At 43.2% G+C, this 24,090-nt stretch overlaps 1 protein-coding gene across 15 annotated transcripts in view; it reads right to left on the reverse strand.

Annotated features, from left to right (window-relative positions):
- Window positions 1–24,090, reverse strand: part of pdzd2 (PDZ domain containing 2) — a 162,283-nt gene that overhangs the window by 129,255 nt on the left and 8,938 nt on the right. For all 15 annotated transcript variants that reach the window (XM_061765094.1, XM_061765095.1, XM_061765093.1 and 12 more), the window contains exon 3: window positions 1,696–2,162. In XM_061765094.1, coding sequence (XP_061621078.1) covers window positions 1,696–2,162 — 467 coding nt within the window. The remainder of the gene's footprint in view (window positions 1–1,695; window positions 2,163–24,090) is intronic.

Below are 24,090 nucleotides of genomic sequence, written 5' to 3' on the forward strand. Positions count from 1 at the left end.
TGGTATACAGTAATAAATTGTTGTTCAAAACAAAAAGTTGTTCAAAAGACTGAGAAACAGTCAGAACATACTGTACAATATGTCATAACATAACTACAATCTTATGTTACAAACTTATGAAAAACCTCTGCAGTTGACAACTATCAAACCAAGGTATAGAGTTGGTTTTACTGGTGGGATACCAATACTATTTATATGGTAAATGGAGTCCACTTATATAACGCATTATCAACACTATCACAGGGCCCGAAACGCTTTACAGAGGCTCACATTCACACCCATTCACGGGCCCTATCATACACCAATTGGCAGCTGCTGTTATGCAAGGCGCTGCCAGGCCCACTGGGAGCAATTTAGGGTTCAGTGTATTGCCCAAGGACACTTAGCGGAAAGGTGGAGCCAGGACTGGTAGACCCGCTCTACCAGCTGAGCCACAGTTGTATATGTTGGTAATGTTCTGTAATTTCTCATGTATAATGCACATTTCCCCCCCCGCAAAAAAATTGTCAAAAGTCAATAGTGCTCGTTACACATAGGTATAGTAGAAAATGAAAGACTTTCACATTTTATACATGTATGCCGCCATCTAGAGGATATGAAAGAGCTGTACACTTTCATTCCAATATTCCACCGTCCCTTAGAGGTTATGAAAAAAAACACTTTAATTCTAGTATTCAACCTAGAGGATAATTATGAAAAAGGTTTGCCTGCACTTTCATTCCAATATGACAGACAATATGTCCCAGATTATCGCACTACTCGTCACTTTAAACCGCATACACTCCTTGAAGTCTCGACGCCCTTTGCACAATGGTCATTGCACCAGACTATTGCAATATTAGTCATTCGAACTGCTCTAAGTGCTAGAGGACTGCATCTTTTTGCACAATTGTCAAAAAAAAAAAAAAATAAATAAAAAAAAAAAGGTACCGGCATTACCAGATAACTAGCCACCCTTTACTGCTCAGTGACTGTTTTTTTTTGTCAATGTCTATCTGTCTCCAAAGTGTTCTCTGTCAATTGACTGTCTGTTGTCGTACTAGAGCGGCTCCAACTACCGGACACAAATTCCTTGTGTGTTTTTGGACATACTTTGCAAATAAAGATGATTCTGATTCTGATACTGATTCTGACAGGGGTACATATGACTGCATATATGTACAATTGTGCTCATAAATTGACATACCCAGGCAGAATTTGTGAAATTTTTATTTATTTTTATTTTTTTAAATATGACTGATGACTGAACAACAACCATCATTAATTTCTTTATGGTTATGTTTTGTTTAATGATAATGCTTTTCTGAAATGCTTGATAGTTTAATTTGAATCCCATTAAAATTAAATTAAATGTGTATCGCCTGGTCCTTCATGTTTTCTTTAAGGAATTGTACACATTTGATCAATTCTGGCTGGGTAATCAAACATATGAGCACAACTGTTTTCTCATTTACTAAGTAAAAGTAGGGCTGTGAATTTCAAAATAAGATGATATGGGTTGAAGCAAAATCATGCATTGTAAAAATGTCGTATACATAGGTTGAAGGGTTTTCCAGAATTTTGAGGTCAACTTTGGCAGTGCGTATTATACATGATTACACATGAGAAATTACGGTAATATGGTATTTAATCGTTGGCATCTTACTTTTCACACAGAACTTGGTTGACTGGCAGTTATTTCTTCAGTAGACTTACCTGGCTCCACTAACATCTACTCCCACCATCAGCTGTCCATTCAGTGAGAGCAGTTCATCTCTCAGTCTGATTCTGCCAGACCAGGCGGCTGGGCTCCCTTTTCTCACTTCAGTCACCCAGATGCAGCCCACGCGCATGATGGGGCTATGATCTCTTCTCCTCCTTGGTCCTCCCTTTTTTTTTCCATCAGGATCCCCAAAAATTGGGATGTTTCCAAAGCTAAGACCAAAATCTGATGGATCCTCTTCATTTTTCCTGATAGAAATAGCATGAACCTCAACATCTGATACTCCGTTGTAGGATGACAGGTCGGCTGATGAAGCGGAGTGATCCTCCACGAAGTTGAACTTGATGTATTCTACTAGCTTCTGGATAGCAGACAAACACAGGGGCAAGTTCTCCACATGAAGACTATTGATATTACTGCAACTGTACACTTTATCTGTATCCCCATTCTGGTTACAGGCCTGGGAAAAGAGTAGAAAACATGGTCAAGCAATCAACTCAATTAGCGACATTGTTGTATCAATTTGAAACCATTGTCTAACCCCATTATCTTTGGGGTCAATTTGACTCCATTCAGTGTTAAACGTCTCTAAATATACAGTACATTATTGCAAAAAGTAATCGCTCACTTGCCTTGACTCACATATAATTTCAAGTGATATCCCATTCTAAATCCATATGTTTTATGGCTCAGTGTCCACTTGAAATCAACCCAAAGGTGTTCTATCAGGTTGAGGGCAGGACTATGTCCAGGCCAGTCAAGTTCATCATCCATGTCTTTATGAACCTTGCTTTGTGTACCGTTGCACAGACATGTTGGAACATGTCCAAAATCTATTGGTATGCTGAAGCATTCCAGGTTGGTTTCACTGAAGTTCAAGGGCTAATATTTTGGACATTTCCAACTTTGTGGGAACAGTTTGGAGATGGCCCCTTCCTGTTCCAACATGACTGTGCATCAGTGCACATATCAAGGTTCATAAAGACACAGATGAGAGAGTTTGATGTGGATGAACTAGACTGGCTTGCACAATCCTGACCTCAACACTATAGAACACTTTTGGATGAATTAGAGCGGAGACTGAGAGCCAGGCTTTGTCGTCCACATCAGTGTGTAACCTCACAAATTAACTTCTGGAAAAATTTTCATAAATTCCCATAAACACACTCCTAAACCTTCTGGAAAGCCTTTCCAGAAGTGTTTTAGATGTTATAATTGCATTGGGTGAACCGATGTCATTAAACACTATGGATTAAGAATGGAATGTCACTTAAATTCATATCGGAGTCAAGGAAGGTGAGCAAATACTTTTGGCAATGTGGTGTATTTGGTCGAAGCTGGTGTTTCATTTGGAAGTGCTAAAAAAGCCACGGTCTCACAACGTATGAGACACAATGGTTTTTAGATGACTAGAATAGAAAAGTACTGGTCCCTCCATTCATTCTTAAGAACTCTGTTTTCTGAGTCAACTTTCTGAACAAGCCATGCAATGAATCCTGCAAATCATTTCGGGTAAACAAACGGTTTGATTGGCTCATTATGGTCACGTGATCACAAGTTACTTTAAGATTATGCTTGAATAACAAAGGTGCTCACAAGGCTTTTTTAGCTTTGACACAGTTTGAGTGAAAGAGTGTTAATAATAACACTTTAGCTATCCAAGTAATAAGTTAGAAAAGACCAGACTACTACTAGAGGACTACTCAAATTAGCCAAAGTGAAAAACCTCAGAGAAGCTACTGGTGTGGGATTCTTGAGTCTTTGTTATGATGACTTGGGCTGTTCTGCTATATGTAAATAATAATTGTGTGCTGAGTAGGGCTGTCACGATCAAATTTTTTAATCTATTAAAAACAGATTATACTATTGACTAATCCATCGAATAATCGAGTAATCTTACGCCCATGCCGCTTATCCTCAAGATGGTCGCAGACTTGCTGGAGCCTATCCCAGCTATCTTTGGGCGAGAGGGGGTGCATCCTGAACTGGTCGCCAGCCAATAGCAGGGCACATATAAACAAACAACCATTCGCAGTGACATTCACACCTACGAACAATTTAGAGTCTTCAATTAATCTACCATGCATGTTTTTGGGATGTGGGAGGAAACCGGAGTACCCGGAGAAAACCCACGCAGGCATGGGGAGAACTTGCAAACTTCCCACAGGCGAGGCCAGATTTGAACTCGGGTCCTCAGAACTGTGAGGAAGATGTTCTAACCAGTTGTGCTAACCAGTTGTACAATGTGCCGCCGTGACCAAATCATCTCATTTTAGACTCCTGTGCACACCAAAGGGTCACTTGCATGTATTTGAACCCCTATCCTTCTGGATCTGCGGTGTGCATCCCAGATAGATCATACTTTATGCGTCCCTGCTAATCTCCCCACCAACCTCCCCAATTTGATGAGCTGCATTCTTCCAAGCCGCCCTGCTGTGAGACGGGCACGAAGAGGACGCCTGGTGTATGTCAAGTGGATCTTAAAGTAATTAGCAGGTCCCCTCGAAATCTTGGTTTACACTCATCAAAGAGCCCTTTTCTTCATTTGAACTGACAGCAACCAAAAGGTTGGGGATCCTCTCTCCGAGAAGACCAACCTGAGACAGATCGACAACGGAGTGCAAATGCAACAATGAAGTATTTGCTTAATATTCAAACATGCACGCAAGGCACCACCCACTGGCGTTTGAGAGTACTGCAACCTGTGGACTTCCATTCAGGGTTGTTTTCAACTGAAGATAAAATGTCCGTTTTGATATTTCGCAAACTCTGCAGAAATATTCCAAATGTATGCCTTGATGTCTGTGTCAACTTTACAGGTGCAGCTGCAAGACTTTGAGAGCTGTTTGTCTTGATTTGAAGCCCAAACAGCATGAAATGTGATTGAAACAAACAGTTGATTTGCCAAAACAAAAATTTAAACAATCCTACTATATGCTTGATCTATGAGTGAGAGTACAAAGTTGAGAGTATTTTATATTAAGATATGATTTTTGCATCATTGTTATGGCTAAATTGCAGACTGAATTTCAAGTCGATGGGTGTGGTCTTCTCCAACATTCCCTTAGACACGCCTCGTGGGTATTTAACCCTTGAATCCTGCCTCTCTCATTCGCTCTTTCGTTTCTGGCTCTGTTGCTTTTCCTCTGGCTTGCTTTGGGTGACCTCGGGACGCCCCTCCCCTTTCTTTTTGGTTCAAACACACGGCTGGGCAAACACGAGCCTTGGGGATGGAGAGCCGGCTTCCTAGAAGTTCTCCTTCAAGTTGGGGGTGTCGCTACGGCTGGTATTGGCTAGGACGCCACAGGGTGGAGTTTCCTCTGCATTTTTTGGCCATTTCCAGTAGCCGTTTTTACTTTCCCTTCAGTAACAAGGAACAAAGCAACAACAATAGCGTGTCTGCTAGAACAAATGGACCTAGATGACCAGATGACACTTTTAATTATGCTGCAAAATGGATCGAAAAGGCGGCGGCGTAGGTGCTATGTGGAACCGGGAGGAACGCTGATTACATCATCACAGCATGTGACTAAAACGGAACAATGACGAGAGATGATCTCCGCGGAATTGTACGCGCAGCAAAATTTTTTGCTGTGTGCGCATCAAGCGACGCAGAGGGGCCGCGCAGGCCAATTTGTCGGTCACGTGATGCAATGTGGGCATTGTCGGCCGCGCGAGCGCGGGAGTATAAAGAGGCCTTAAGTAAAACTACGGGACTAAGTTTGGGCAATCTGCCAACACGCATTGGGCCAGCGTGGCAGATTAGGGCCTATTACTTTCTTCATGGCAGTACAACAAAAAACACGGCCCTCATTCCTCAGAGGCCAAAGAGCCTCTGCCTACGGCGGTAAAGGGTGCTAAGAATCACCGTGCTTATTATGGCTGCTTTGGGACTTGGCTATGCTAGGGCAAACATTTTAGGTCAAACCAAAGGACAATCTTTGGAAGTAGCAAGAAAGAAGCAAAAAAGACAAAATGCGCAAAATCGTATTTTTGGGACGCTCAATGTGTGAACGCTAAAGGACGATTCTCAACTAGAAGAGCTACAACATGAGGTAGAAGCCATCGAATGGGATATAATTCAACTTTGTGAAATACGTCGGAAAGATGAAGCTATGTTGACTCTCGATAATGGCCATCTATTTTATTACAGAGGATCAGAAAGCGGACACAATGGTGGAGTTGGTTTCATTCTTAATCAACATATCGGCAATTACGTTACTTGCGTCAAAAGTATTTCCGACAGAATCGCCAACTGTACCATCTCTATTAGAAAGTGTTACTCGCTTCAATTGATACAAATATATGTGCCAACCATCAGCCACACCGACGATGAGGTGGAAGCGTTTTATCCCGTCTTTATAGTCAATCGAAGCACAAGTTTTGAATAGTCATGGGTGACTTTAACGCCAGGATTGACCTTAATGCTGGCGAGAAATCAATTGGATCCTACGGAATGGGATCAAGAGACGAAAGAGGAGAATGCTTAATAGAATTTGCTGACCAACAATGCTTGTACTTTATCAGTTTGTTCTTTAACAAGAAATGGAACAAAGTGGACATGGAAAAGCCCTAAAGGTAACACTAGCATCATAGACTACTTCCTGTCCAACGACAAAGGGGTATTTACGGATTGCACCGCCCTAAACAAATTTGAAATTGGAAGTGACCACAGATTCGTTCAGGTCAAAGTGCAAATCAACTGCCAACTTGAACGAAATAAACTTCTAAAGAGCAAGCTTACCAACCTAAACTTAATTAAAGAAAGAAGCGACGTGTTTCAAATACATTTGACTAATCGCTTTAAAGCTCTACTAATGCTGGAAGACACAAATCTGTCACCATACAACGCCGAAATTGTAAACGGCATTGTTCAAACTGCACACAAAGTAGCGCCATCAACGAGAAAGACGACAACATCCAGAATATCTAAAGCTACTTTTGTCTTAATGAAACATTTATGAGAAATGAAGAAAAGGGGCAGCATTATCAACAAAATGTAATATGTTGAATTGTGCAAAACGATTCTGAAAAAGATACGAGAAGAATTGACAACGTTCGGCTTGTTCAGAAAATGCTTGAAGCTGGACATGGAATTAAAAACGTTAAACGCGCATTAATTCGCCACAAGAAAATAATTTTTGGTTTCAAAATGGCAGATGGAACGATATGTCACAGCCGCCAAGAAATCATACGACTTAAAATAATTTTTTCCAAACGTTTTCAGTGACCGTCAACAAATGATTACGAGAAAGCTAGAAGCAGACCCAGTTCCATGTATCCTGAATGAAGAGGTTGAAAACGATATTAGTTCACTTAAGGCCGGAGAAGCTTGTGGTCTGGATAAAATTTCTGTTGAAATGCTTAAAGCAGGAGGCAACAAACTTAATAAGTTCCTTGTTAAAACTATTTCAACGCTGCTTGGACTTGCGAGAAGTACTGGCGACATGGAAAGATGCAGAAATATTTTGCTACATAAATCAGGCAATAAAATGGACCTAAGAAATTATCGCCCAATAAGCCTGCTCTCAACGATTTATAAAGTCTTTGCAAAGATATTCGACAAGAGAATTGGAATCAAAGTCAATGAAGCACAACTGATAGAACAAGCAGTTTGTGGGGCGGTGGAATTGGGTCGGCGCTGCCCCCACTTTCGCCCATCTCCCTACTGCATCTCTGGAGCTCAGCCACAGTGATCTTTTGGGTTCTTCTTTACCTCTCTTACCAAGGCTCTTCTCCCCCGATTGCTCAGTTTGGCCGGACGGCCAGCTCTAGGAAGGGTTCTGGTCATCCCAAACGTCTTCCATTTAAGGATTATGGAGGCCACTGTGCTCTTAGGAACCTTAAGTGCAGCAGACATTTTTTTGTAACCTTGGTCAGATCTGTGCCTTGCCACAAGTCTGTCTCTGAGCTCTTCAGGCATTTCCTTTGACCTCATGATTCTCATTTGCTCTGACATGCACTGTGAGCTGTAAGGTCTTATATCGAGGAGAAATGGACAGCACCCGAGTTAAATATATGAGTGTCACAGCAAAGGGTCTGAATACTTACGGCTGTGTGATATTTCAGTTTTTCTTTTTTAATAAATCTGCAAAAATGTCAACAATTCCGTTTTTTTCTGTCAATATGGGGTGCTGTATGTACATTAATGAGGAAAAAATGAACTTAAATGATTTTAGCAAATGGCTGCAATCTATAGCAAAGAGTGAAAATTTTAAGGGTGTCTGAATACTTTCTGTACCCTCTACACGTTACACAGTCAGATTCTCTGAATTACTGTTACACGATACATCCATCCATCGATCCATTTTCTGTACCGCTTATCCTCACTAGGGTCACGGTGTTACATGATACATTATATTGTAATAGAAAATACTAGGAATGCTTGAGTATTTTAAAAGTAAGTGCTTTTCTACTTTACTATCCTTACCTGCAGTTGTCGCAGCACGAGTCACACTGTTGCTCAGCATAGACAAGGTCTAGCCACACGCTTGACTCAAGCGAAGGGATCCACCAAGTTCGTTCTGGACTTGGGACGAGGCTGTACCTCTCTGAGGCTGTGCTGCACAATGCTGACACACTACAAATCATATGAATTCCTTATACTGGAATGTTAAACGTACATCTGTGTCCTTCTTACCAGACTACTGTAGAGAGTTATTAGCAGAGGCGGGAGTAAGTCCAAGTCTTATGTATTGTAAATTTCAAGTTTAGGATGAAAGTATTTAAGAGTGTATGTGTGTGTGTGTGTCTAGGAAGAAAGAAAGGTCATGAGATTTCACACATGCAGACCGTTGTCTGAGGCCTCATACATAAGCTTCCTAAATTCCAAGGCCTCCGCACTTCCCCCCACATACACGTTACACCCAATATAATTCCAAGTTACTTCAAAAACGTGCTACGGCTACTTATGCCATTAACCTGATTTTTTATTATTATCCGCATCAGTTTCAAAACGAGGAGGTTTAATACAGTACTTATAAATAGTCTATTTAGCCTGAACCTAAGTGGGACAGACAGTCTCAAAACGGGGATAGGGCGATATGGTCAAAATGTTGTATAATGGTATGAATTGAATTTTCAGAATCATAATCAGAACATTTTCCTGATATTTTCTATGAAAAATGAATACAAATATAAAATAAAACTCAATCTGTCACGTATGGCCAGGAGCTGGACCCAAGAGCAGGCGGAGGCAGATAGATTATGATGAACAGTTTATTAGGAAAGGTAATGGAGGTGGTCCTAAGTGGGTTGGCAGGCAGTGGCAAAGACAGGTGGCAGGCAGTGGTGAGGACAGGAGGCTGGCTTGGCGGCAGGAATGACGTGGCTCAGGAACACGGGGAAACATTGAGAACGAGGAGAGACACAGGAGTCAAAAAGGGAACGAGGAATAGCGGGGCTTACGTGAGGCAGGTGGCCCATGGTACAACTTGAAGAAGCTGCAATACTTTGGCGAGGATTTCCGGGAACAGGTAGACTTATATGCAGGTGGTGATGAGGGCTGATTGGTGACAGGTGCGCGGCTTGAGGAAGGTGCTGAAAGAGAGAGGGGAGGAGAGAGAGAGAGAGGGCACAAAGCGCCATCCAGGCTCCAACAACGGTACTGCAGGGCAGTTCATGACAGTACCCCCCCTCTTAACTGACCCCTCTCGGCGTCCTGCCAGGCTTCCCCGGGTGAGCCGCAAAGAAGTCCTCCAGAAGGGAGTGATCGAGGATGAGCTTCCGGGAAATCCAAGAACGCTCATACCCTTCCCAGTCGACCAGGTACTGGAATCCCCTCCCCCTGGGCCTCACGTCGAGGATGCACGACACTGTGAAGGCCGGATGGTCGTCGATAATCCGACTGAAGTTAAACCTGCTCAGGAATAGTGCCGAGTGAGATTGTCTGGGGTTGAGATGTTTAGCGGAACGGAGGTAAGCGAGATTTTTGTGGTCAGTCCAAATGATAAATGGCTGCTCCAGCCAGTGCCTCCATTCCTCCAGGGCCCATATTATGGCCAGCAGCTCTCGGTTGCCGACGTCATAATTCCTCTCCGCAGGGGACAGGCGACGGGAAAAGAAAGCACAGGGGTGTAGTTTCTGGGTCGTGGGGTCCCGCTGTGAGAGGACAGCTCCAGCTGTCCAACGCTTCAACCTCCACCATGAACTGGAGGAAGGAGTCAGGGTGGCGCAGAATGGGAGCATTGGTGCACAAGGTTTTGAGTTTACTGAATGCTTGGGAGGCTGCCGGGGTGCACTGAAAGGGGGAGCTGGTGGATGTGAGACTGGTGAGGGGGATTGCGACCTTGCTGTAGTTGCGGATGAATCGACGGTAGAAGTTGGCAAATCCGAGGAACCGTTGGAGTTCTTTCTGGGAAGTGGGATGGACCAGTCCGTGGTGGCTTGGATCTTGGCGGTGTCTGGTTGCATTGTCCTTTTGCAATTATGTAGCCGACAAAATGTACTGAGGACAGGTGGAATTCGCATTTTTCAGGTTTGACCAACAGACGGTTCTCAAGGAGGCGCTGGAGGACTTTGCGCACATGCATGCGGTGTTCTTCGGGGTAGCATGAGAAGATGAGGATGTCATCAAGGTACACGAACACAAACCGGTTAAGCATGTCACGGAGGATGTCGTGAATAAATGTTTTGAAAACTGCAGGGGCATCTGTTAATCCGAACTGCATGACCAGGTACTCGAAATGTCCGAGAGGGTTATTGAAGGTGGTCTTCCATTCATCCCCCTCTTGGATACGGATTAGGTGATGGGCGTTTCGGAGGTCCAATTTTGTGAAAATCTGGGCTTCGCAGAGGGGTTCAAAGGACGGGTCGATCAGGGGTAATGGTGACTTGTTTTTTATGGTTATGTCCTTGAGTCCTCAGTAGTCAATGCGTGGGTGGAGAGTAGTGTCTTTTTTCTCCACGAAGAAAAACCCGGCCCCGACCGGAGACGAGGAGGGGTGTATGAGTCCAGCAGCCAGGGAGTCTCGGATGTAATCCTCGATACCTTTTTTCTCCGGATGGGACAGATTGGAAGAATCGTCTGGTAGGAAGTGGAGCACAGTCGTATGGGCGGTGGGGTGGTAGAGAGATTGCCAAGTCCTTGCTGAATACTGGGGAGAGGTCATGATACTCTTCAGGAATCCGTGAGAGGTCCACTGGGGTGACAGAGGGTGGTGGGTCTTCAGAGGGTGGCATAGCTGAGAGCAGACAGTGGGAATGGCAATGGGGACTCCATCCAGTGAAGGATAAATTAGTCCAGTCTATGGCGGGGTTGTGATGTTGGAGCCAGGGAATTCCAAGAACTAAAGGGGTCTCAGGAGAAGGAATGACAAAGAGTGGAATGTCTCATCGCGGTGATTACCGGAAATAAGGAGCGTGATAGGCACAGTTTGGTAGGTGACAGGGGAAATGACTCGGCCATCCATGGCTGTGACTTTTTTCGGGGACGGAAGTGGTTGGAGAGGGATTTGAAGCTGGTGAACTATACCTTCATGAATAAAATTGTCTTTGGCATTGGAATCGATAAGGGCAGTAATGGGGGTGTTATGAGCAGAAACTAGAATGCAAGTGGGAACGGTCATGCGGGAGGGAGAGCTAGAGGAAATGGAGGTTGGGCTCACAACGACGCTCTCAGATATCGGTGAGCCTGGTCTTTTGGCCGGAGGGGGCAAGAGGAAATGAAATGACCTGATCAATCGCAATAGATGCACGACCGCTGGTTGACACGACGCTGGCGCTCATGTGGATCTAAATGTGCTTTTTCAATTTGCATGGGCTCATCGGGTGCAACGGGGAGTGATGAAAGTGCAGTAGACCAGTGGTCCCCAACCACCGGTCCGCGGACCGGTACCGGGCCGCAGAGAAAGAATGACCAATTTATATAATTTCTGTAGTGTTGCAATTCACGTGTCAATGTGTTTTATTTTGAAAATTGACCGGATCTTCTCCGCCGCAACAGCTACGCGTCTCAATTGACACGTCAAGACTGCACAGATCGCTTCCCTTTCCGGTCCCAGCCGGCTCGACTGCTTCTACTTCTGGTCCGAGTGGGCTGCTAATGGCGGCAGAGCTCAAAGAACGAAATCATTTCATAAACTAATTCAGCTCATTACATTTACTGAAAATATTTGTTCTTTTGAACGAAACAATCGCTATAACACTACAAACACTATATCAGGAGTCCTACTTCAAATAACGGGTTTATCGCAACAGTTAACTTTCATGCACCAAGTCTGCTCTGATACAGAGGACTAGACTAGACTAGACTAGAGGACTCTGCATCTTTTACACAATTGTCAAAAAAAAATAAAATAATGTACCGGCATTACCAGATAACTATTAACCCTTTATTGCTCAGTGACTGTTTTTTGTCAACGTCTTTATGTCTCAAAAGTGTTCTCTGTCAATTGACTGTCTGTTTTCGTACTAGAGCGGCTCCAGCTACCGGAGACAAATTTCTTGTGTGTTTTTTGGACATACTTGGCAACTAAAGATGATTCTGATTCTGATACAGTCGTAGGTTTCTGGTCAACACAGGCAGAACTACTCTTACGGAGTTAAAAGTCAGTTTTTTCTTCAGCGACCACCAAAGCTGCATTCCGCTTGGCCAGCCAGTACCTATCAGCTGCCTCAGGAGTCCCACAGGCAAAAAAAGCCCGATAGGACTCCTTCTTCAGCTGGACGGCATCCCTCACCGTTGGTGTCCACCAACGGGTTCGAGGATTGCCACCACGACAGGCACCCGACCACCTTACGGCCACAGCTCCGGTCGGCCGCCTCAGTAATGGAGGCCCGGGAACATGGTCCACTCGGACTCGATGTCCCCCGCCTCCCCTGGAACATGTGCAAAGTTCTGTCGGAGGTGGGAGTTGAAACTCCTTCTGACAGAGGATTCTGCCAGACGTCCCCAGCAAACCCTCACAATACGTTTGGTCCTGCCACGTCGGACATCTTCCCCCACCATCAGAGCCAACTCACCACCAGGTGGTGATCAATTGAGAGCTCCGCCCCTCTCTTCACCCAAGCGTCTAAGACATGCGGCCCCAAGTCCGATGACACGACCACAAAGTCGATCATCAAACTCCGACCTGGGTGTCCTGGTGCCAAGTGCACGTATGGACACCCTTATGCTTGAACATGGTATTCGTTATAGACAATCCGTGATGAGCACAGAAGTCCAATAACAGAACACCGCTCGGGTTCTGATCGGAGGGGGCCGTTCCTCCCAATCACACCATTCCAGGTCTCATTGTCATTTCCCATGTGAGCTTTGAAGTCGATGGAGTCCCCAGCGGCAGAGCTCTCCAGCACCTCCTACAAGGACTCCAAAAAGGGTGGGTACTCTGAACTGCTGTTTGGTGCATAGGCACAAACAGCAGTCAGGATCCGTCCCCCCACCCGAAGGCGGAGGGAGGCTACCCTCTCGTCCACCAGGGTGAACCCCAACGAACAGGCGCCGAGCCGGGGGGCAATAAGTATACCCACACCTGCTCTGCGCCTCTCACCGTGGGCAACTCCAGAGTGGAAGAGAGTCCAACCCCTCTCGAGAGGACTGGTGCCAGAGCCCAAGCTGTGTGTGGAGGCGACTATAACTAGTCGGAACTTCTCGACCTCACGCTCAGGCTCCTTCCCTGCCAGAGAGGTGACATTCCACGTCCCGAGAGCAAGCTTCTGTAGCCGGGGATCGGATCGCCAAGGTCCCTGCCTTCGGCCAACGCCCAGCTCACACTGCATCCGACCCCTCTGGCCGGTCCCACAGGTGGTGAGGCCATTGCTGTCAAACTAAGCAAAATGTTCTGACACCGTGGCATGCTCGGACACCGTGAGAGACTGCAAGATTTCCCAGATGAAAATTTGGTGAAGACGCTGCAAAATCAGATTAGCAACCCAGAGACTTAATTTCCTCCTCATCCACATTTTTTTCCTCTTATTGCGGGTCTGATTATTATTGATTACTTTTTTCCAATTGCTTCGTCATTCAAGCTAGCGTATCCCACCATGACGACCACGCCAAACCGCTGAAAAGACGGAAGGCTAACTCGTCCACTAGCACTACTACTCAGCCCACCCGACGCCCATATTCAAGTCCTCTCCTCCACTGACAAGAAGCTATCACTTCTCGATCTATTACACGGGGAGATTAAGGAGCTCAAAACCATCTTGGAGTTCACACACCAACAAGTCAGAGAGCTAAAAGAGGACAATGCCAAACCGAGGTAGAAGTTGTCAAGAAAGAAAACAAAAAAAATCAAAAAAGCAATGCTGGACTTGCAGCCATCTTTTCCGGCATTTCCAACCGTACATCTGATAATCCAGAGGCTCAAGTAAAAAATGTCGACAGTGCTGAAAATCCCGAAGGAGACTCTTGCTAACATCACCTTCCACCGAGTACACAGACTAGGAGGATCACGAGCAGGGAACCATCCCCGTCCAATAATCGCCAAATTCGAACATTTCCAGCAGAAAGTCATTGTAAAGTCAAAAGGATGGGAATTGAATAAACAATTTGGGATGAATGACCAGTTTCCACGCGAAATCAATGAGCGACGCAAACTCTTGTACCCTCTAATGAAGAATTACCGGGAACAAGGAAAACGCGCCTCACTGGTTGTGGACAAACTATATATAGACGGTCAACTGTTTTTCGCGATTCCAAAGTTACCCCTTGGCTCTTCTACAATGTAATAGATGAGTATGCCTTTCAAGTTTGCTCTAATATTTGGTATATAGTGTAGAAAAAACATATAGTAATTTGTTTAGGGGTGAAAAAAAATAACATTCACGTTCTATTGCACCCTCCACTCACTAACATCGAACATTCCGCTTGTTTTCTTTTTAGTTATCTTTCTCTATTGTACTTCCTTTTCCCTTCTTTTTGGCACCCCCCGCCCCACCACTTACCGAATGCTCACTCGGCACTCCCTCCCCCCACCGTACACATATGTATTTGCAGGCTACTTGTGCTTGTATGTATAACTCGTGAAATATTCCCTTGTTTTTCGTTTCCTTGTTTTGGCTACGCTGAACTCATATACTGTACAACACGTTCAATACCTCAATCCATAATATCTCCTATCACAACTTCATATTACAAGCTACGCAGTAAGAAAGTTCCCAGTAGATATATAATACAGCGGCTGAAATAAGTATTTAACACGTCACCATTTTTCTCATTAAATATATTTCCCAAGGTGATATTGACATGAAAATTTCACCAGATGTTGGGGACAACCCAAGTAATCCATACATACAAAAAAGTTGAACAAATAAGATCAGAAATTAAGTTGTGTATAATAATGTGAAATGACACAGGTAAAAAATATTGAACACTCCAACTGGTATTTATTTAATACTTTGTAAAAAAGCCTTTGTTTGCAATGACAGCTTCATGACGCCTCCTGTATGGAGAAACTAGTCGCACGTGGTGTGATTTTGGCCCATTCCTCCACACAAGCAGTCTTCAAATCTTGAAGTTTCAGTTCTTGCCATAGATCTTCAATTGGATTCAAGTCAGGTGATCGGCTGGGCCATTCTAGAAGCTTTATTTTTTTCTTTGAAACCAATCGAGAGTTTCTTTGGCAGTATGTTTTGGATCATTATCCTGATGAAATGTCCACCCTCGTTTCAATTTCATCATTCTCGTAGATGGCAGCAGATTTTTGTCAAGAATGTCTCGATACATTTGCCCATTCATCCTTCCTTCAATAATGTGAAGTTTACCAGTACCATTTGCTGAAAAGCCCCACACCATCATGTTCCCACCTCCGAACTTCACTGTTGGTATGGTGTTTTTAGGGTGATGTGCAGTGCCATTTCTCCTCCATTATGCATTATGGCATCCAAACACTTCAATTTTGCTCTCATCCGACCAGACTATATTCTCCCAGTATTTAACTGGCTTGTCCAAATGTTGTTCAGCAAACTTGAAACAAGCTTTGACATGCTTTTTTTTTTTTCAGCAATGGGGTCTTGCGTGGTGAGCGCACGTACAGGCCATGACACCGGAGTACATTACTCATTGTTTTCCTTGTGACAACAATAACTGCAAATTCCAGGACTTTTTGAAACTCTCCACAAGTGGTCCTTGGCTCTTGGACAACTCTTCTGATTATTCTTTGCACTCCTCTGTTAGAAATCTTGCGAGGAACACCTAATCGAGGCAAATTAGATATGCGCCTGTAACCAATGCCATCATTATGTTTAAAACGGATCTCTTTTTCATACAAGAAAACCATTTCTCAAAATCTGAAGACAATTACCTTTCCAATTTAAATTTCAGTCAGACCTTTTCAGCTAGCTATAACAGCAGACTAAGAGTTTTTATGCTAAATAGCACAATAATTGACCCAGAAGGCCAATACATAATTGTTCATTCAACTATATTTAACAAATCATAGACATTAGTTAATGTATACACCCTGTCATCGGCCTCATCAAGGACGGTGACGAGTCTGCATATCGACAGGAAGCGGAGCGGCTGGAGCTGTGGTGCGGCCGACACAACCTGGAGCTGAACACGCTCAAGACTGTAGAGATGATCGTGGACTTCAGGAGGCATCCTTCGCCACAGCTGCCCCTCACGCTGTCCAGCTGCCTTGTGTCAACCGTCGAGACCTTCAAGTTCCTGGGAATTACAATCTCCCAGGACCTGAAGTGGGCGACCAACATCAACTCCGTCCTCAAAAAGGCCCAGCAGAGGATGTACTTCCTGCGGCTTCTGAGAAAGCATGGCCTGCCACCGGAGCTGCTGAGACAGTTCTACACAGCGGTCATCGAATCAGTCCTGTGTTCTTCCATCACAGTCTGGTTTGGTGCTGCTACAAAAAAGGACAAACTCCGACTGCAACGGACAATCAAAACTGCTGAAAGGATTGTCGGTACCCCCCTACCCACCCTTGAGGACTTGCACGCTGCCAGAACTAAGACAAGGGCGTGCAAAATCCTCTCGGACCCTCCCCACCCTGGTCACCAGCTCTTCCAGCTCCTTCCCTCAGGTAGGCGCTACCGATCAATGCAAACTAGAACTAGTAGACATTCCAACAGCTTCTTCCCTCTTGCAATCAACTTCTTGAACAGCTAACTTACAATTCCATTACAACAAGCTGGCAATTTTTTGACTTGAGTTCGTTGTCACATTTCTGTATTATGTATTACTCGTGCACTCACTGTAGTTGTCTCGCCGTGCTGCACTATTTGCATATAGTGGCCACTCATGCCAGAGTAGCATCTGCTTCATTTGCACACTGATTGAGGAGTATCTGTAACATTTGCACAACCCTTGTCCCAGATTATAGCAGTACTCGTCACTTTAAACCGCATACACTCCTTGAAGTCTCAGTGCCCTTTGCACAATGGTCATTGCACTGGACTATTGCGTCATTAGCCATTCGAACTGAGGACTCTGCATCTTTTTGCACAATTGTTGTTTGTTGTTGTTTTTTGTCAATGTCTTTATGTCTCCAAAGTGTTCTGTAAATTGACTGTCTGTTGTACTAGAGCGGCTCCAACTACCGGAGACAAATTCCTTGTGTGTTTTGGACATACTTGGCAAATAAAGATGATTCTGATTCTGATCTAATAGTGATGATCTGGCTTTTATTCACACACGTTTTCACATCTGACCAATTTGTTAGCTAATTCAGCCATTTATATAGGTGGCGACTTTAATATAGCACTTACCGTAATTTCTCATGTATAATGCACAGCCATGTATCATACGCACCCCCAAAGTTGACCTCAAAATTCTGGAAAACCCTTCTACCCATGTATAATGCAATTTTACAACACATGATTTTGCTTCTACTCATATGATCAAAACATGAAGTATTATCTGTATTTTGCTGTTTTCTTTTCAAATAATTATTCTGTAGTTAAGCACTTTATTTGAACACGTAATATTTTTTTATTGACTTGTTCTTATTTTGAAATTTACAGCCCTACTTTTAATTAGTAAATTAGAAAATACACAGTTGTGCTCATATGTTTGATTACCCTGGCAGAATTAGTAAGATCTGAACAATTCTTTCAAGAAAACATGAAGGACCAGGCGAAACACATTTAATTTTATTTTAATTGGATTCAAATTAAATGGTCAAGGATTCAGAAAACCATTGTCATTAAACAAAACATAACCATAAAGAAATTAATGATGGTTGTTGTTCAGCCATCAGTCATATTTAAAAAAAAAACAATATTTCACAAATTCTGCTAGGGTATGTAAACTTATGAGCACAACTGTACAATATGCAGTCATACATACCCCTGTCATATTGGAATGAAAGTGTAGGGTACATCTTTTTTTAACCACTAGGTGGCGGTGGCATATTAGAATGAAAGTGTACACCTTTCTCATAACCTCTACGTGACGGTGGCATTTTGGAATGAAAGTGTACAGCTTTTTCATAACCACTAGATGGCGGCATACATTTATACAATATGAAAGTTTTTTCCATGTGTCCCTAAACTTATGTATAATGTGCACTATTGACTTTTGACAATTTTTTGGGTGGAAAAATGTGCATTATACACAAGAAATTACGGTAATCCAACCATAGACCACTCAAATTTAAAAAATACCAAACAATCACAGTCTTCCTGAATATTAGATGAATATATGCGCGATTTCGGACTCGCCGACATATGGAGAATAAAACAAAAAACAAAAAAAAACAAAAAAATCATACAAAAAAGGGAATACACTTTCTTTTCTTCAGTACACCGCTCCATCTGTAGAATTGACTACTTTCTAGCAAATCAGTCGCTCAAAACAGTACTTCCAAAATACATCCAGTAATAATCAGAAATAATGCTCCAATTTCTCTGCCTCAAACTTGAATCAAACATGATACCTTCTCCAACCTGGTGCTTTAACACTCCTCTCGTGAAATAGCCAGAGTTCGATATATTTGTAAGGAAGGAATGGAAAGAGCGGCACGGTGGACGACTGGTTAGAGCGTCAGCCTCACAGTTCTGAGGACCCGGGTTCAATCCCTGGCCCCGCCTGTGTGGAGTTTGCATGTTCTCCCCGTGCCTGCGTTGGTTTTCTCCGGGCACTCCGGTTTCCCCCCACATCCCAAAAACATGCATGAATTGGAGACTCTAAATTGCCCGTAGGCATGATTGTGAGTGCGAATGGTTGTTTGTTCCTATGGCTGGCAACCAGTTCAGGGTGTACCCCGCCTCCTGCCCGATGAGAGCTGGGATAGGCTCCAGCACGCCCGCGACCCTAGTGAGGAGAAGCGGCACAGAAAATGGATGGATGGATGGATGGAATGGAAAGATTTTCTAGCTATGAATAATTTCACAGCTATATCCCCATCCTTACTTTGGGAAACAGGGAAAGCTGTAATTGGAGGCAAAATCATTTCATACTCTTCCTGCAAGAAAAAACAAAAACAAAAGAGCAAATCGGAGATGAAAATCAAACAACGCGCAGAAAAATATGCAATGAATCCGACAGACCTACTTCGGAACCAACTTTATAATGCTAAACAACAACTTGATTGTATATTATCAAAAAGAACAGAATTCCTACTACAACAGCTAGGATACACTAATTTTGAGCAAAATAATAAATCAGGAAAATGTCTCGCAAACCAACTTCAACGTAACAAAGAAACAACACTAATTACAACCCTACAAGATTCAAATGGCAAATTTACTCAATCACCACAGGATATTAATGATAAAAAAATAAAGCTACGACTGTAGCTTATATTCATCCCACAATAAGCTGAATAAAAACAACATTGAAATGACATAATGCAGAGTTACATAATGCCTTAAACGATATGGCAACAGGTAGAGCTTCAGGCAATGATGGATTTTCCACAGAGTTCTGGTCTATACATGAACTACTATTTTTCAGAACGGTGACAGAGATAAAAGATAACTGTCTAATTAGAAGCCATATGAATACAGCTGCAATAAAACTACTACTGAAACCAGGGAAAGACCCCACTCATCCAGCTAATTACCGACCGCTGTCACTAATCAATATGGACATCAAAATCATTTATAAGGCTTTCGCCAACAGACTAGAGAAAATTGTCAGAAAGGTAAAACAGAAGGGGGGCTTGATGCACCCAACTTCAAACACTATTACTTAGCTAGCCAAATATAGTACCTCATTAAATGGTTACATCCAAATGTTGAACAACAATCTTGGCTGGAACTAGAACAGATAGACTGCAATAGCACCAGACTTTCAAATGTCCCATTTATCAGTACGTCTCAAACGGCACAATTGTTTTAAGAATCCGATTATTGCAGCCACGCTATCAGCTTGGTGGAAAAGTCTAGAAACCACACTATCTCAGTCACCACCATATCATTCCTCCCCAATATGGCACAATCCCGATTTTGAGATTAACATAATACTCCTTTACTGCAACACATGGGAACAAAGTGGAATTGTCCGCCTACATCACTTATTCAAAAATAATGCATTCATGTAACGTGAAAGTTATTCTAAGAATTTCAAATTCGAGGTATTAACTTCCTTCAATACTATAAACTAAGAACAGCAATCCTAAAAAGATTTTCAACACGTGAATACTGTAGAACTACCTGTTTTTTGTTCAGAAAATAGTAGCACTACTCCCACAAAACAAAAAACTCCTTTAATAGTATACAAATGAATCTCAAGTACTAATTCAAGACACTTACCAATCAAAACATGGGAAAATACCTCTCAGTGTCTACTGACAATGATTACTGGGTACAAATCTGTAGAAATACATTCTCAATGACAAAAAAACAGTAATTTACAGCTAATCCAGTTCAAAGTACGCCATAGATCACACATTACGCAATATAGTATGCATAAAATGGGCTATTCAAAATCAAACACACGCAATCATTGTACTGAAAAGGCTCCAAACACTTATTTTCATGCTCTTTGGCATTGTACACCTGTACAGAAAGTGCTTCTGAAGTCGGAAGCCTGATAATACCACGATTTATGCCTGTATCAGACTACAAGACAAATTTGGCCTTTCCCGATTGCACTATGTCAGACTACTGCCATCAAATCTTGTAGTTTCTCGGGCAAACAGTGGCAACACTACATGACATTTATTCTGATAGCACCGTATCCCGTCTTTTACGATCAGTGGGCTTTAACTTGTCAAATCAAACACTGTCGGAGATGTGGAAGCAGAAAACGTAGGGCCAAATCGTTGGTCATGGATTATGTCACACTACAAGAATTTTTGTCGTTCCTGACGAAATATGTCGGGCCCGATCTGGGAAATCGGCTGCGATAGCTAATCGGGCTAATATCGAGGCTAAAATCCTGTAGTGTGATCTGGGCATAAGTCTAGTCTTGCACCGGTCATTTCTGTGGCACAGTCATAATCATAATTGTGAATAAATTACGGCTTCAATGTCATTTTAATGTTTTTATGACATCAACCTTGTAATGGCGGATGCAGTTGCAGCCTGAGTCAGAGAACTAGTACATGAGATTTCGACGTGCCATTATTAAAAATATGTGCGTCTCTGGATTAATTCGCCTTTGCCAATTCTGTTTTCAAACCCTGGTAAAGAAAAAAAAAAGTCTTAAATCAGATTAATCAGATCTCAAACGTCAAAATTAAAACTCTGCACTATATTTTCCAAACAAACAAATAACATTACTGATAGATTGAATTGGATAGTTTATGTATGGACAATAGTTTTGGTTTCTATTTTGTGCAATGTACGTCTTTTCTTGCTTGCTATTTATATTACATATTCATATTTCCTAGGATCCTGTTCATGGACTTCCGCTCTGCATTCAACACCATCATCCCCGAACTCCTCCTCCAAGCTTCTCTAACTCTTGCCTGCCATCTGCCACTGGATTTATAGCTTCCTGATGGGCAGGACACAGCAGGTGATGCTGTATTTCTACCGCCACCCTGTAGGTTAACGCCGGCGGTGGCGGACGTTGTTAACCCGGGCCATGACCGATCCAGTATGGAATTCTTTGGATGAACGCTCATATTTGTTTGGCAATGTTTTCAGCCGGATGCTCTTCCTGACGCAACCCTCTGCATATATCTGGGCTTGGGGCAGGTCTATAGTGTGAACTGGCTTGTGCCCCCCATAGGGCATATCATCATTATTACCCCATTTTTAATTTTTAAGATCACCCCACTGGCCAGCATGCAGCTATGGGGGAGCAGGGTGGGGGGCACATGCATGAATGATCGAGCATGGGTAGAGATGGATTCAGATCTGCTGACATATTTAAGTCGGCCGCGGTTATCACCAGCTCATTCTGTATTCAATCAGGCTGTTAAATATGTGTCAAGCACGCACAGATTGCTTTCTCCATGCATGCGAGACAGTCATTGCGCCTCACTTTAAAGCAAATAAATTAATAATCCACTTTGAATGGTTGAAAATAAAATCTTCAGTATTTCTGCCCACGGGCACAGACAGCCCCTTTGGTTAAACATGCCGGCTGTGTGCATCTGTGAGATTACAACAACCCGGTGTAATCCGCCCCTTCACAGAGATACGTCACGTGTCGCCCCGGATTTGCGCTAATATGGACAATAGAGCCCTTTGTCTTTGTAGTGTATCCAATTGAATATAGCTGGAAAAGGATTTCCAATAATTGTATTCTGTTTTTAATTTCCGTTTCACACAACCTCGCAACGTCAATGGAATTGGGGTTTGTGCATTTAGAGTCAAATCCTTCGAAACATTTTGTTTCCCCCCCGTGGTCCAATTGATCCCGAACATAATACGTTTTACTATTCTTGATAACAGAAACTGCTTTCATTCCAAATATTTTGATAGGACAAATACAGACTACTGTAATTACAACCCCAATTCCAATGAAGTTGGGACATTGTGTTAAACATAAATAAAAACAGAATACAATGATTTGCAAATCATGTTCAACCTATATTTAATTCACTACACTACAAAGACAATATATTTAATGTTCAAACTGCTAAACTTTATTGTTTTTAGCAACTAATCATTAACTTGGAATTTTATGGCTGCAACACGTTCCAAAAAAGCTGGAAAGGTGGCAAAAAAGACTGAGAAAGTTGAGGAATGCTCATCAAACACCTGTTTGGAACATCCCACAGTTGAACAGGCTAATTGGGAACAGGTGGGTGCCATGATTGGGTAGAAAAGGAGCTTCCCTGAATTGCTCAGTCATTCACAAGCAAAGATGGGGCGAGATTCACCTCTTTGTGAACAAGTGCGTGAGAAAATAGTCAACAGTTTAAGGACAATGTTCCTCAACGTACAATTGCAAGGAATTTAGGGATTTCATCATCTGCGGTCCATAATATCATCAAAAGGCTCAGAGAATCTGGAGAAATCACTGCATGTAAGCGGCAAGGCCGAAACCAACATTGGATGCCCGTGACCTTCGATCCCTCTGCATCAAAAACCGACATCAATGTGGAAAGGATATCACCACATGGGCTCAGGAACACTTCAGAAAACCAATGTCAGTAAATACAGTTCGGCGCTACATCCGTAAGTGCAACTTGAAACTCTATTATGCAAAGCAAAAGCCATTTATCAACAACACCCAGAAACGCCGCCAGATTCTCTGGGCCCGAGCTCATCTAAGATGGATTGATGCAAAGTGGAAAGTTGTGGTCCGACAAGTCCACATTTCAAATTGTTTTTGGAAATTGTGGACGTCGTGTCCTCCGGGCCAAAGAAGAAAAGAACTATCCGGACTGTTATGGACGCAAAGTTCAAAAGCCAGCATCTGTGATGGTATGGGGCTGTGTTAGTGCCAATGCTATGGGTAACCATTAATGCTGAAAGGCACATACAGGTTTTGAAGAAACATATGCTGCCATCCAAGCAATGTCTTTTTCATGGACGCCCCTGCTTATTTCAGCAAGACAATGCCAAACCACATTCTGCACGTGTTACAACAGCGTGGCCTCGTAGCAAAAGAGTGCAGCTACTAGACTGGCCTGCCTGCAGTCCAGACCTGTCTCCCATTGAAAATGTGTGCCGCATTACGAAGCGTAAAATACGACAACGGAGACCCCGGACTGTTGAACAGCTGAAGCTGTACATCAAGCAACAATGAAAAAACTTCAACAATTAGTGTCCTCAGTTCCCAAATGTTTATTGAATGTTGTTAAAAGAAAAGGTGATGTAACACAGTGGTAAACATGACCCTGTCCCAGCTTTTTTGGAACGTGTTGCAGCCATAAACTTCTAAGTTAATCCTTATTTGCTGGCGGCACGGTGGAGACTGGTCAGAGCGTCTGCTTTACAGTTCTGAGGACCGGGGTTCAATCCCCGGCCCCGCCTGTATGGAGTTTGCATGTTCGCCCCGTGCCTGCGTGGGTTTTCTCCGGGCACTCCGGTTTACTGCCACATCCCAAAAGCATGGTAGGTTAATTGAAGACTCTAAATTGCCCATA

Source organism: Phyllopteryx taeniolatus, unplaced genomic scaffold (assembly GCF_024500385.1).
Source record: "Phyllopteryx taeniolatus isolate TA_2022b unplaced genomic scaffold, UOR_Ptae_1.2 contig_25, whole genome shotgun sequence".
In the NCBI taxonomy this organism is placed as follows: domain Eukaryota; kingdom Metazoa; phylum Chordata; class Actinopteri; order Syngnathiformes; family Syngnathidae; genus Phyllopteryx; species Phyllopteryx taeniolatus.